General features: G+C 37.9%; 2 protein-coding genes and 1 pseudogene across 5 annotated transcripts; 1 reads left to right on the top strand and 2 right to left on the bottom strand.

The window, feature by feature from the left end:
* Positions 1-1,017: 1,017 nt before the first annotated feature.
* On the top strand, positions 1,018-2,729 carry LOC103939281 (protein EARLY RESPONSIVE TO DEHYDRATION 15). 4 transcript variants are annotated; one of them, XM_048576571.1, is made up of 3 exons: positions 1,018-1,172; positions 1,940-2,258; positions 2,388-2,729. In XM_048576571.1, exons 2-3 carry the CDS (start codon positions 1,961-1,963, stop codon positions 2,537-2,539), a joined length of 450 nt encoding a protein of 149 aa, XP_048432528.1. In that variant the 5' UTR covers positions 1,018-1,172; positions 1,940-1,960; the 3' UTR covers positions 2,540-2,729. The 4 variants fall into 4 exon arrangements, with proteins under 4 accessions (XP_048432528.1, XP_048432527.1, XP_048432526.1 ...); XM_048576570.1 differs by having other exon boundaries at positions 2,385-2,729; XM_048576569.1 differs by having other exon boundaries at positions 1,940-2,267.
* A 147-nt stretch (positions 2,730-2,876) lies between these two features.
* LOC103939285 lies at positions 2,877-6,071 on the bottom strand (annotated as a pseudogene).
* A 104-nt stretch (positions 6,072-6,175) lies between these two features.
* On the bottom strand, positions 6,176-8,370 carry LOC103939280 (probable F-box protein At5g04010). The gene has a single exon (XM_009349343.3). It carries the CDS (start codon positions 8,018-8,020, stop codon positions 7,298-7,300), a length of 723 nt encoding a protein of 240 aa, XP_009347618.1. The 5' UTR covers positions 8,021-8,370; the 3' UTR covers positions 6,176-7,297.
* Between the last annotated feature and the right edge of the window lie 5,966 nt (positions 8,371-14,336).

The raw sequence follows: 14,336 nt of genomic DNA, 5'->3' as shown, positions 1-14,336 counted from the left end.
CTGGGCTCTAGGCGGGCTAGGCGGCTAGGAGGTTTTTTTTTTTTTTTTTTTTTTTTTTTTTTTTGAAATTAAATTTAAAAAAAATCCTATCTACATTACTACATTTCCTTATTTTCCTCCAATTTTGCATTTTATGTGGTTTTAAATTGTGAACTTATTGTACATGTGTCAACCAACAATACTCCTCACTATGGTTATATGACATATATGCTTAATGTCTTTTTAAATTTTGGACTTGTTGGATACTCTTTTTGCATTTTATTATTCATTTATTATCTTATCCATGGATTTCATACAAGTTTAATTTTTTGTACGTGTAAATATGTACTTATTTACAAGATATACAAGAAATTTACCTTAATCCACCTAGGCGCCTTTCTAGACCCTGCCTAACCGCCTAGCCGCTAAGCGCCAGCTCGTCTCCCGACTAGCGCCTTGCGTTTTTTAGAACCTTAGTTTTAGGTTCAAATCTCGTGGATAGAGTATTTGATATCAAATTAGGTTGCCCATTGTGTAACTTAGTCGAACTTCCCTTTTCATTAGTATAAAATATATCGTTATACTTTAAAAAATAAGTAAAAAAAAACATTGAACCACTTTAAAAAAAAAATTTGTAGTTAGTCGAACTACTCCTCCTATGATCTAGTGGTATTCCTTATCAATTATAAATAAAAGGTCTTATATTCGATTATGATCAAATGCGAATTTGAATCACATTATTACTAACTCATTGTGAAATTAAATCCACCATTTTTCTTTAAAATAAATAACATCATTTGTTAAAAAAAAAAAAAAAAAAAATTCATCAATAAAAGTAAGTAAAAGGACACATTAAAAGGGATATTTGCATTATCCCGTGTGGGAAACGTGGCACGGTTTTAATTGGTGTTATCTCAAACCAGTCAAAGTCAAACAACTACAGCTTACTACCGCGTGACACCGATCAGGAAAATCAACGGCTGATAACTGCGCAATATCCAGGATTCCGTACAGCGCAAACATCAGGTCGAACCTCAGGTTCGTAACTCCAAACCAGCTAGGCGCGTATTTCCTTCACTATATAAACCCCCCTTACCCTCTCTCGCCCTCACACGTATTTCTCGCCCTCTGGTCGATCCCGTTGGCTGATATTTCGCACCCAGATATTTTCTCGTTCGCTCGAAGCCTCGAAGGTATTGAAAATCTTTCGATTTTTTTATCTATTTATTGAATTTATTTTCGTTAATTAATGGATCTGATTATTTGTTAAAAAAAAAAAAATTGTAAACATCTGTTTGGTTGCTGAGAAAATGGAGGAAAAAAAAACCAAATTGCAATCTTGATTCTTTGAATTCAGGTTCTAGTGTCGGAAAAAAATTTAAGATTAGAAGGTTCAGGTGATTAGGTAAAATTGAGCGAATGATTTGGCTGTGAGGGTATGGTTTGTTTTTAATTTCTGATTGGTAGATCTGGTTCTGTTTGGTTGTCGAGAAAATTTGGGAAAACGAGAAAAGAAAAGAAAGAATATAGAAAATTTAGAAAATCTGATTTATTTATTTATGTGTTTAATCTGCTGTTTTGATGGCCATGATTTTGTTTTTGGTTTTTATTTTTAAGAAAAGCTTCGTATTTATTTCTAAAGAATATATTTTCTATTTCAATTCAAGCTTTTTCAAATCCGCCAAATTGTCTTCATTCAAATCGACTAGGTTTTTACGGTTTTCGTTGATCCTAAATCCTGGTCATGTGAACTTTGAAATGTGAAAGTTTGCGAGTTCATTGATCAATTGAAAATCATAGTTTATAACTGCTGATGAGTTGATTTAGTCAGATTTGGATGAAATTGCGTCATATAAAACGTCTTCCATGGATTATTGCATTTGTTCTTTTCTGATTTACGTGTGTGGAACCTGAAAACGAGAAGATTTCATAACCGATTGACTCTGTTTTTCCGATGTAGTTGACTTGCGCTTAGCCAAAGATGGCACTGGTTTCCGGAGGATCAAGATTGAATCCCAACGCCCCTCTCTTTATCCCGGCGGCTCTCCGGCAGGTGGAGGATTTCTCCCCTGAATGGTGGCAACTGGTCACAACCTCCACATGGTACCACGACTACTGGCTCAGTCAGCAGGGTGAGGATGGCTTCTATGATGATACCCGCAATGAAGTTGACAATGTAGCCGATTTGCTTCCAGAGACCTTTGATCTCGATGTTGGTGATGAGTTCTCCGGCCTAGAAGCTCAGTTTGAAGAGTTCCTTCAGATGTCTCAGACCGAAGGTAAAGATGGTAAGAACAGATACTCTGAAAGATTGTAGACTGTTGGAAACTGGGATGAAGAACTTTAATGCAGTTTCCGAATATGCTGTTCGATTGTTGGACTCAAATTTTGTATTGGAACAACAGCAGGGTTGGAGAAGGGCTCCGCGGTCTTGAAGAATTTGAAGTCACTGGAGGACAGACGTCCGAAGTCCCCGGTGGAGCCTAGGAGGTATGCTGAGAAGCCAGCAAAGCATGTGAGCCCGAAATGCAGCCCCCGTTTCATCCAGCAGCCTCGTTGAACCTTGAAAGCAGCTTAGCTTCCCTAATGTAGTTTATCCGATGGCAAAACGGAATAATTTGTAGTTTCTGTAATTTCTGTATTCTAATGCAGCTTTTGTTCAGTTTACTAAAGATACCCTTTGGGGTAAGAAAGTTGTAAAAAAAAAGTGTAAAATTTCAACAAAACCAAGTAAAAAGGAGAGTTTTCTAGTTCCTCAGGTGTATCGAAACACAATTGTTAACAGTCTCGCTCTAAGATTACGCTTTGTAGCCGAAGCTTTCTGTGATCCACCACGGGCAGTTCAGTCGGAATTTGATTCTGCAAGCTAAACACGTAACGCAATGCTAGTCTCAACGAGCTGTCGTAAAACCGTCTGAAAAGCCAAGCCGACTTGCAGAGCAAGCTGTCGTTAAACCCTCTGAAAAGTCAAGCTGACTTGCAGAGCAAGGAGAACGAGGTGAATCATGTTGCCGGTCGAAAATGAGGTAGAACAATCACGCTTCCCTTCTCTTCAAAGGGAGACCTCGGAAGGGGAATCTGCACTCTCCATTTGAAGCTATTTCCTGTGAGCTTTAACTTTACTCTGGTTACCAATTGCCTCAGATATTGCTTTCGGTAGCCAAAACCCCGGTCTCTGAAGCATATGTCCACAATGCCAAGATTGCTTCCCCTTTGAGACCTAACGAAAACCATCCTACACCAGCTACTGCAATATCGATGCTATTCACATCCCAACTTGCTCCAGACACTTAGATTTCCCTCTCTTCCCGTTTTCTCATCTCAGCAGCATGATCAGCGCCAATTGGAGGCTGCAAAAGTGTAAGGCGGAGTCCAGTCAGTAAAAGGTAAGGAGCTGTTTCATTTGCAAGAACACAAAGACTAGTTCCATCCTATAACTGCTGACCAAATTTTAAAGGATGAATCGCACTCAATATTGTTCATATGCAAAATGCATACATAAAATAAAATTTCAGTAAGAATCATTTTACAACACTTGCAGATATCAAGACTATGATATCGTTAAGAATTTGTATCCAGAATCAAATCGAATTGAACTATGCGATAAAATGCAAAATAATGACAAAAATGTAACCAACTGGGATAAAGAGTTACCTGCAACCTAAGACCACCATGCGTCTTCCATGTCTCATCAGCATTTTCTATCTTCTCCATATGTAAAGAAATATTAGGCGAAGCCCAAGCTGTCAAATAAATTGTTTCGACAGAAGCTTGAACAAGATCTAGTCTCGCTAAACCACCAACATGTATGGTTTGCCCTGCCTGCAGATTTCAAACACAGGATTCAGCAGCACTTGGATTTGATCATTAGTCCATTCTCATGCATCGAAAAATTACACATGTATGGAGGGTTTACAAGGACTTTCTTGTCCACTTCAAAGTAGAATCTCAATAGATTATTGAACTCATAACCTCCAACAGAAATTATAAGCTAGAATCTTTTGTACAAGTAAACGATAGAACCTGACATCTACGGCATTATTAAAAAGCATCTGTGTGGAATTTGAGCCAAGAAATAAGCATGTTCTACCAACTTACCTTTTAAGATAATTTGAGCAAACATAAATCAAACGAGGCTCCAAAAACCATTCATATCTGCAACTTAAAACAAGAAACCCGAATAAGCAAGTGCTTACAAATATGGATGCAGAAGTCCTGGAGTGTCAAACAACACTGCCTTAGCTGACAAGATTCCTCCGACTCTCCATATTCCTAATGTTGTCCCAGGAACTGGAGCTTTCGTGAGCTTTGTGACCTTTACTCCTTCTTTCTTTGCGAGTGCATTTATGAGAGTGGACTTGCCTGCATTTTGAGCCCCGATAACCCATACATTCCCCCGAGGACCAGCCAATTCTTTGAGGAAGGACAACAGATTCCTGACATTCAAATCCTTACGAGAACTAACCATATACACCCCACTTAGTTTGGGTCCCCCTCCAGCCTTAGCACGATGGCAGACCCCTAGCAGGCGAAACTTGTGACCGGAGGAGATCAACCTTTGTGGCCACAAGAACAAGCTTTGGCAGTCTTTCCTAAGCTTGGGATCATTTTCAGTTCCTTTTAATGCTGCAAACAATGACTTTGCAGCCCGTTTAGGGAATGATCCATCAAAATCAACGTAATCAACCACCATAACCACAGCAGGATTGGCACTCGTAGCAGGTTTAATCAACCTATATCAAAATCAGGCATCAAGTTTTCAGCTGCTTGGTTCTTCACCTGCCAATAGTTTCTTAGTGAATGACATCGGGCACACACTGTAACCTCTTCTTTCTCTTTCTGAGCCTCTCTTGCCATTCTCTTCTTTTCCGATTTGGGCACCTTCTTCTTCTTCATCCTCTCTATAGTCTCCTCTCTGATGTTACCGTACCCAACCCCTGCCGGTGTAAAACCATCCAAACCCAAATCATTTTCTTCCTTCTCCAACAACTTGGCTTCAAACTAATCCGAATCCCACTTAAACTCATCCCCCATTTCCAATTCACTTTCTTCAAACTTCCCTCAATTTCATCCACTAACCCCTCCTCCTCCTGATCTCCAATCTTCAGTCCTATCTCATTTAAACCCTCTTACATTTTCATCTATCAAAACTATATCATCTACAAAATTTATAAACCAAGAGTATCATCTTAAACATACATTGTTAACTCATCCATTACAAATGCAAAAACATCAGGACTTAAACCTGAACCTTGGTGTAACTTTACGGTTATGGAAAACATTCATTTTGCCCTTCATGAGTTCTTGCTATAGTTCTCCCTCTATCATGCATATCCTTTATTGTTCGGATATATGCTATGTGTACTCTTTTTTTCTCTAGAATCCTCCAAGTAGTCACTTTTGAACTATATCCTACGTTTTCTTTTCAAATCTGTAAAGATTGTGCAAATCTTTTGCATATCTTGATACCGTTTTATTGATCTTCGTAATATAGATTGCCTCCATAATCGTGTGTTCTAGCATGAACATGAAATGATTGTCAGGACATGTGTATCTTACCTTGAAGTATGTTAATATCTTCATTGTATGACTCATTAACTCAATACCACTATATGTCATACAATTTTGTATGCCCTTAGCATCTTATTCATTTTTAAAATCTTATTGAAAACGTTTATAATATGAGTGTAATGCTCAACGTAGTACAATATGTTTATGAACGTGAAATAAAGGAACCTTAAATGAAAAATCTATGGAAGTAATGAAAATTATGATGAGAAGAAGGATCAATATTACGTACCTCCACCAAACTAAGTGGTTTAGTCTTAAGACAGGATTTTAAAAATTAGGTTTTAAGCTTGAATATCAGACACTAATAGATCGAGAAAACACTACTGGCATCATTGTGGCTAAGACTTTAACGAAACATGTTGTAGATATTAAGAGGGTCAGAAATAACTAGATCATAATAGAACAAGAACTCATCAATAAAACTAGCGTGAAAGCATTCAAGTTCAGTTGTGTAAGGTCTCAAGAAGAAATTTTAGAAAAATCTTGAAAAATTAGTTCAAAAGAATTTTTGAGAAGGAAAAGCTACTCATAGAGAATATAGCCATGCGTGCAAAGAGGCATGCAAGTAGAGAGGATTATATAGCCCTAGATTTGAGTTGAAGAAAGCCATTTTGAATTTAAAGACGACATACAATCTCATTTTAGCTAATACCTTCTTTAAAAAGAGAAAAAAACATGTAAAAGGGAAGCCAATACATTCTTCCAAGTGATCACATACTCTTCAATCTTCTTAAAGAAGATATTAGCTAGAAAGAGATCATAATTCAAAATGGCTTCTTCTTCCTCTCATCTCTCCTCAAACTTATGGCCACCATAAAAATCTTTATAGTTGCATGTCTCATTGCGCCATGTCCATTTAAATCTCCTCTTATAAGTAGCATCTCCGTCTGAAAGATATCTTGAAAAAAGTCTCCCCAACTTCAAGCGCATAAACACTAATCTCATTGATGAGTTCTGATCCTGTTAAAATCTTGATTACTATAACTCTATCCTCGAGCCTCTTAATATCTACATTTTTGTTAGAATCTTATCCGTGATAATACCACACTGTTTCTCAATATAAAATTGTGTCTGAATACCGGAACTTAGAACCTAAATCTTGAAGATCCTTTCCCTCATGAACAACCCATCTAGTTTCCTAGAAGGACATAATACTTATGATTCTTCCATCAAATTTCCTGTTAATGTCCATATACTCTTCATTTTTAGCTCATTCGACTCACTTAAACCATATCCGCATGTTTTATATTCCACGTCATAAACGCATTTTACTTTCAAACGCTATCCTCATGTCCCACCCACGTATCCTAGCTAGCTTCATATCCTACTCTTTATTAACATATAGAGCCTAATGAAATCTTTTTGTACAATGTTGATAACTTGATATATCAACAAAATAATCTCCCTATCGTAATATCAACGTAACAAAAAAAAAAAAAGAAGAAGAAGAAGAAGAAGAATTCCACGTAATTAAGAATGCACTTAGTAATCCATAAGTACACACAATCCACTAATGACATTATACGGTGCCTAACGAACAATTCTCTGAAACATCAGATTATAATTTTCTACTCACATTCCACTAATTAATTCTAAAAATAATAAAGAAACTATCCGTTCCTTTGCGCTAAAAAAACTAATCATGTAACTAAAATTCATAAAAAAAAGAAAAGAAAAATAAAACAAGACAAAACAGCGCATATAAACATACATGAGCAGATCAATTTGCTAGTTGATTAAGATTGATTCATACAACACAAGGTAGAAGAAAATGTTGCAAGTATCTTAGAGCATCGTCAATACTCACATATCTCCAATCTCCAATACTCAACATCCCAACACTCACTTTCTTCACCCTCCTCCCATCACAAAACCCCAACTTCAAATCCGCCACAATTCCACTAGTAACCACGCTCGAGCAGCACCCCGCTGGCGAAGGAAGCTCCTCAGAAAACCACCCCTCCATCCCTTTCCCTTCACAGTCCATCATCTCAAAAACACCCCTCCACCCTTCCAACACCACATTCCATGTCACTCTCACTGCTCCCCGATCCTCCCACGCTTCAAATCCATTGTAGTCACTAACATCAATATCGAACTTAAAAATCCCGCTGGGATCCATAACGAGTTCGCTTCCAGATTTTTCCAGAGACAGGACATTGCTTGATAAGTTGGGGTTGAAGATGTTGATCGTGAAGATGAGGCTATCAAGGGAAAGGCGAGGTTTCGAGGGGGTTTTCTGGCGGCGTTTGGCGGCAGCTCGACCGATGACATAGAGGCGGCGGTAGGAGACGGTAGGGTTAGTGAGTTTAAGGATAGAAAGAGAAGGGAAATGGGAAGTGCAAATGGGCCACCATAGGTGGTCGGAGGACATGGAAACGAACCATGACTTGCAGACACAAGAGGATATGGCTAGGGTTTTGGGGTCAAGGTGGTGAGAAACTAGGTCAAAGACTTCAAATGGGGCCATGGCGACGACTGACGATGGTGAATATTAAAATTGCTCAGCGGTCCTTGTTTTTCTATAAATTTTCAAATTTTGTTTGAAAACCTAATGGGAGGGAGGCCAAAGAAATGAATGGTTTAACAGTTGGCGGTGGTTATGAGTGGAGGGCGGTGGTGGTTTGGGGGCAGGGAGTGGCACGTGGAGTGCGACGGTGCAATGCATGGAGATGAGTTGCCACGTAAGATTGCAGCAGGTGTGGTTGAGGAATCCCCGTGTCGGTCATGAATGTACACGTGCCATTACCCTTTTTATCTCTTAGCTACAGTTTGATGTTTCTCACCTCCACCAGATGAAATTATTAGGTAGTCCAGTATTACCACGTCAACATATAATACTTCTACTCAGAATTTAACAGACGTACAATTATTATCCAATTGAACTTAAAACTTATTTTAACATAAAAAATAAAATTTAAAAGGTAAATCATATAAAATTACTTTAACTATAAGTCGCATCATAATCTTATACATGTTGTAAAATCAACGATGTGTGTACAGTGGAATAAATAAAACAAGACACAAAATTTACGAGGTTCCTCTACAGTCAGTGTGACTAGAGTACGTCCTCGGGCAGCAGTGATGCTTTTATTATAATTTGGAATAATAGGAGAACAAAGATAACTCTATGTATTCTCTCCTCTCCTCTTCCTCTCTTTATCTTCCCTCATCTCTTTCTCTCTGTGCTCTGTATGTATTGATAGTAGTCGGAGTGCTCTATTTATAGAGCAACTCCGTATTATTACCTTTTGAATAATTACACCACACCTTTGACAAATGATCTCCACATATCAATATTCTGCCAAGGTTTTCAATGCTGTGGTAATGTTTTCAATGTTATGGCAAGGTCTTCAATACTGTGCGCATTCATTACCCACTAGTATTTTTAGCACTCCCCCTTGGATGCCCAAATATCAACATGAGTTGCCTCGTTAAGATCTTGATTTATTTTTGGATGCTCCCCTTTGATGAATATCTCCCCCTGATTTCAAATTCTTTAGGCTGATCATTAATCCTGCTGCTTTAGTCTCTTAGCGGTGATAGTTGCCGAATGAGCTGTTTTACTTGTTGTTAACTTTCCACAGGCTTGTTCTTGAACTGGGTTAGAGGGTCTTCTGCTAGACTTCCTCCAAAGGTCTGAATTTACCTATTTTATCTGGAGCTGAATTTGATTCAAGGGTGGTGGACACTTGATCTTGAATCGGACTTGTGATTTCTTCAAAGGCCGTCTAGGCTTGATCTTGAATGAAATTGGACCATGAGGAGCTTCATGTGACAAGTGATCTTAGGTTTTGTCAGGGATGAACTGACATGTGTTTGTTGTGGTTGTCTCCACATGCTTCAATGTATCATTTTCACTTGCCTTACTTGCTCCCCTTGTAAAAGTGGTATTTTCCTTATGCAGGTTTGGCATCTTCTCTTGTAGTATTTGTCCTCTGATACAAGAGTGGAATGCAAACCTTGCATTTGAATGGACCATCACTTCTTGGTGGCAGCGAAAGTTTGAGTGGAGGTTCCGACATATTGCTTTCTTTGTCCTTGTCTTGGCAGGTAAGAACAAGGGCAAAGGAAATGACAGAGAGATTACATGATATGAGATATTCTTGCTCTCGTCCCTGATGATATGAGATACTCTTGCTCTGGTGTGACTTGTTTGTAGAGGTATTCTCGGAGAGGAAGAAAACTGAGTATTTCGAGATACTTTGTGAAAAATGCATTCTCGGAGATGAGGAAGAGTTAGATATTTTTCAGTTCTGCCTTGCGATGGAGGACAGAGGTTGACATATATATGGATTTCCCAATAGCAGGTAGTAGTGTTGTGCCTTTACTCTTGTCAGCAACTGTGGTGTAATTAGAACAGTAAGATTCATGCGTTTTCAACTTTATCAGAGATCTTTGACAAAGTTGCACGTGATATCCAAGAGCTGAGATTGCGTCTAAGAAATGTTGACAGACGTCATGCAGGGAAATCCAACTTTTGAAATTCGAAAATCGTTGTCTCTTCGATTTTTGAATAAGTGGTCATGTTGCCCCTTCTTTTATAGAGATATCAATTTTGTTCAAAAACACTCATAAATTGTTGCCTGCAGAAATTTTCCCTTCTTGCACTTCTGAGATTTTATCTGACTTTCTTCATCATTTCTAAAAATGGCTTGCCCATCTAACATTTGCTTAGATTTGAGTCTCAAGATTGATACAAACGAGCAGCGTCAAGATAACATATGACGCCCGTCCTTCTTATCTTCTAATGGTCCTCTTACGGTTGGGGACTCTGTGATGAAGAATAACATAACCGCTACAGTGGTAGCCATGAATCTTCTCACTCCAAAGGACAACAAAATCCTTTCAAATCGGTCTGATGAGGCGGCCGTTCAAGACTCATTGGCTCTCAGTGTTCAATGTGCGGGCTCTGTATCCAATATGGGCCAGCGCCTACTTGCTCGAACTCACCAAGTTGAATCATTAATGGCTGAGGTTGCAAGTCTTAAACAAGAGATTAGAGGGCTCAAGCATGAGAATAGAGTGTTACACATGCTTGCAAATAATTACTCTACGAGCATGAAAAGAAAGCTCGACCAGCTACTAGAATCCGAAGGTTGGACTCAAAATGACAATCGGGGGTTCGAGTCTTTATTCCAAAGACATCCATTGTCTTAGCTGTCTGGAGTTCCACAAAGTATTGAGACTCCAAATAATCAACTTCTGATGTCTCCCCTTTCTGGGGTACTTCCGAGTACTGAGGCTTCACATGAGCAACCTTTGTGAAGGTTCCCTTCTGTTTATTTGTTTTAACTCATGTGTATGTAATTTCTCGGAGATATTAATATATAAGCTTTATTTCATTCAGTGTATTGTGTTAAATACAATAAACCATATATTTCACTAAGATGTGGTACTTCTGGACCAAGTATCAATTTATCTTTACCCTCGCGAAGATAAATGATCATTCTTAGTGTCTAAATCATTTGAGTATTCAACTCATAATCTTTAATCCATATGATTCTTTAATATCATAAACATCATGGATAAGATTCGTGTTGGCATATTGTTCGTTTCTGCAGTTCGAAACAATATTTCTCTCAACACTTTATAATCTTTCTTGACTCTTCAGGAGTCCCCATTTAATATCATCAACTCTTGCAAGAGATTTTAGTATGTTGCAACAATACCATAATTGAAAGTACTCACTAAGGCAATTTATATCATCCATTGGTATTGAGTACATATTGTATGTTTTACCCTTCCGGGGCTTTTTTCAAGCAATTTGAATCCTTAAGGGATTTTCTACACTTCATGACACATTTTCCCTTAGAATTTATACAGAGCAATTCGCTTCCATGTATATTTGAGGGATTTACTTATGGAGATATGATGTGGGCGACTCATAACCCTTCGTATATAATTCTCTATTTATACGAACTTGTTTCTAACCTTGTGTCATATCATGTGGATGTATTTCACGGTATTACAAATGTCCATATGTAACCTTCTAAGTGAAGGGAAAATATGAGATTTATGTGGGATTTCTAGTGACTAGCATGCATATACAATTCAAAATTTATATACGAAAGCAACGGAAGCATGTCATACATTTTATCAAAGCTATAGTCATGCAAATCCCCTTCAAGATGCATAGGTTTATATAAGATGCATCAAAAACAATTTATTGAAGAACAAAGTTTAGGAGTAGTTTTGTACCTCTTGATCTAGATCTAAGACCAAGGATTGACCACCTCCAAGCTCTTTGCTCCTTGAACTCCTTGAGCCTAGCCTCCCTCCTTGCCTCCTCCACTTTGTTGAGAATGAGTGCTCCTAGGTCCTCTTCAAGTTTCCAAAGATATGAAAACCTCTAAAGATCCTCACCCACTTTGTAATGAGAAAGATGAAGGAATTAACCAAAATGTGATAAGATGATTAGCTAGAATTCCCTTTGGTGGCCGGCCTTTGAAGTTTGAGAGAGAATGATTTTGTTTTCTTTTGTGTATGTTATGAATTACCTAACACACTCACACACTCTTTCATTATTATGTTCCTTTTATTACTTAAAGAAACAAGTCAACAATTGACCCACTCTATCCCTTCTCTTTGGCCGGCCTTTGATGTTTGGTTTGGGCTTTGGGCTTTTAATTATTTCAAGTCATCCAATGCTTGAATAAAAGCCCAATGGGTTTTGGCCCAATGGGCCCAATTAAACCCGAACGTTTCTTTAAGCCCAAAACGATCTTTATCGCTTTTATGATTTCTTTAGACTTTCTAAATTAATCAAAACACTTAATTAATCCAATTAATTATTTCCTTCATCCATTAGTTACTCACTACAAGAGTGTATCGGTGAACAATCTTTTAGGTTCTAATTAGCAAGGCAGTGAGGTGATTGGCATCAATCCAATTGATTATCCAATCACTTAGTGATTTAAAACTTACTTTTAATTCACCTTCCTTTTAATGACTACATTTAATCATCTAGAAGAACTCACAAGCCATGAGTGACATCTAATCATATATCATGGCTACCCAAGCTAATGTAGAAGTTATTCGGAGAACCTATTCAGTTGGAATTACAATGTAATTCGATCCTTCTCTAAAACAATACTCTCAATCACATTACTAGGGTATGGATTTATAATGTCAAACCCCTAATGTGATTATTCCTTCTTATATGATTCATTTGAGACGTATAGGAACGCTTTCCTTTATTACGCTCGATACTTCGGCCGAAGATTCCCGAATCATATCTTAGAGTATTCATCCTCTCTTATCGAAGATTAGAGATTCCTTGTTGCGCATTCACTTGCCTTCATGGCTAAGTGGCTTAACCCCAACGATGCCTTGGACACTCTCGAATGGAATGACTTTAACATAATCAAAGATTAAGTACTTAACCACAAGACAACGAGATGCCTCAGGTCAAAGGATTACTTACATTATTCCAACCATTAGAGTTACTTGCTTGACATGTGAGTAGACCTCCATGCAAGTACTCTCGTTCGATTGTGTTCAGTGAACTCATTCCCTTAATGAGCACCTACATGCTTGTCTTAGTGTCGCTACACGAATGGGATGAGACTTTCCATCCTTCCAATTGAAGCGGACATAGTATGTACCAGTCTATGGATTGTCAGTATCCCTCCGACAATCCTTATGACCAGGAACCTTTTTGGACATGATGGTTATGAGAAGAAGGTCTCTGTAATCTAACATCATTAGGTTACTTCTTCCATCGATCCATTGTCCATGGATTCACTATTTAGGACATATTTCGTTCATTGAGATAGTCCCAATTAGTATCTTTGCCTTCCGATGTATAAGAGTCATATATATACATCAATTCATTGTCCTGAAAGGTTTCTTCCAAAGATTGACTTTCAGGGCATATTTCCAACACTAAGTTCAACATCTTTTGGTTATTTGTATTGTATCCAAGTATATAGGTTTATTTTTCCACGTTCTTACAAAATTATAATGGAATTGCCTTTCTCCATTTTGGCGCATAATTTTGTTGATGGAAAAAGAACGGGACTCAATATCACCACAGCTCATTGATGAATTTAGTAGTTACTTGTAAAAACCAAAATTACCATTGGTTATCATCAATCTGTGATCTCATATTCTCATGTGCATGCGCATGCATAAAAACTTTTCATTTCTTTTGGATATCCATTGCCTCTTCAAGTCCATTACACTATCTCTTCCAGGATAGTTATAATTTAGAGAATGCGGATCATAACCTCCTTTTGAGTGTTATAGAGCTTGGATTTTAATCTCCACTTCGGGAGTTGAGTCATTGGAACATATACGTCTATCATGCTTCATGCATGAGACATCAATATTCCCATGTCCGCGGATTGACCTTTTTGGGACAAGTATCCTTGCGGCAACTGTCATGCGTCTGGCATACGACAGTTATGCTTCGAGAATGCAATAGTTCAGTAATGCCATATTCTTCTTCTTTCGAATGACTGAACTTTTTGAGTTTGAGGGTCTGCCATGCTTCAGGCATACAACAGATAAATCATTTGCTGTCATATTATTTTGTCCAACAGGGACATTAATTCTTGTAGGCACATTTGCAGCAAGTATATGTGATTTCATCACTTTCGTTTTATCATTAAATGCATCTAGCATTTGATTTGCATATCGTTGCATCATTCAATTATTCTCACTTCGTTTGTATATTGATTGCTTCATGAATCAAAATAAGACAACTTCTCTTCACTCTTCTGGAACGGTTTTTTCTCATCATTCTTCTGGAATGATATTTGCTCATCGTTCTTCTGAAACAA

The sequence above is a fragment of a genome, unplaced genomic scaffold (genome assembly GCF_019419815.1).
Source record: "Pyrus x bretschneideri cultivar Hongxiangsu unplaced genomic scaffold, Pyrus_bretschneideri_v1 Contig9, whole genome shotgun sequence".
NCBI classification, from domain to species: Eukaryota; Viridiplantae; Streptophyta; class Magnoliopsida; order Rosales; family Rosaceae; genus Pyrus; species Pyrus x bretschneideri.
This window is presented reverse-complemented; position numbering and strand designations above follow the sequence as displayed.

Excerpts from the sequence above, each read along its gene's own strand:
- LOC103939280 (XM_009349343.3), bottom strand. The coding sequence starts at position 8,020 with ATGGCCCCATTTGAAGTCTTTGACCTAGTTTCTCACCACCTTGACCCC.
- LOC103939281 (XM_048576568.1), top strand. The coding sequence starts at position 1,961 with ATGGCACTGGTTTCCGGAGGATCAAGATTGAATCCCAACGCCCCTCTC. Across the intron at positions 2,268-2,384 it reads TCAGACCGAAGGTAAAGATG|CAGGGTTGGAGAAGGGCTCC; the intron begins GTAAGAACAGAT and ends TTGGAACAACAG.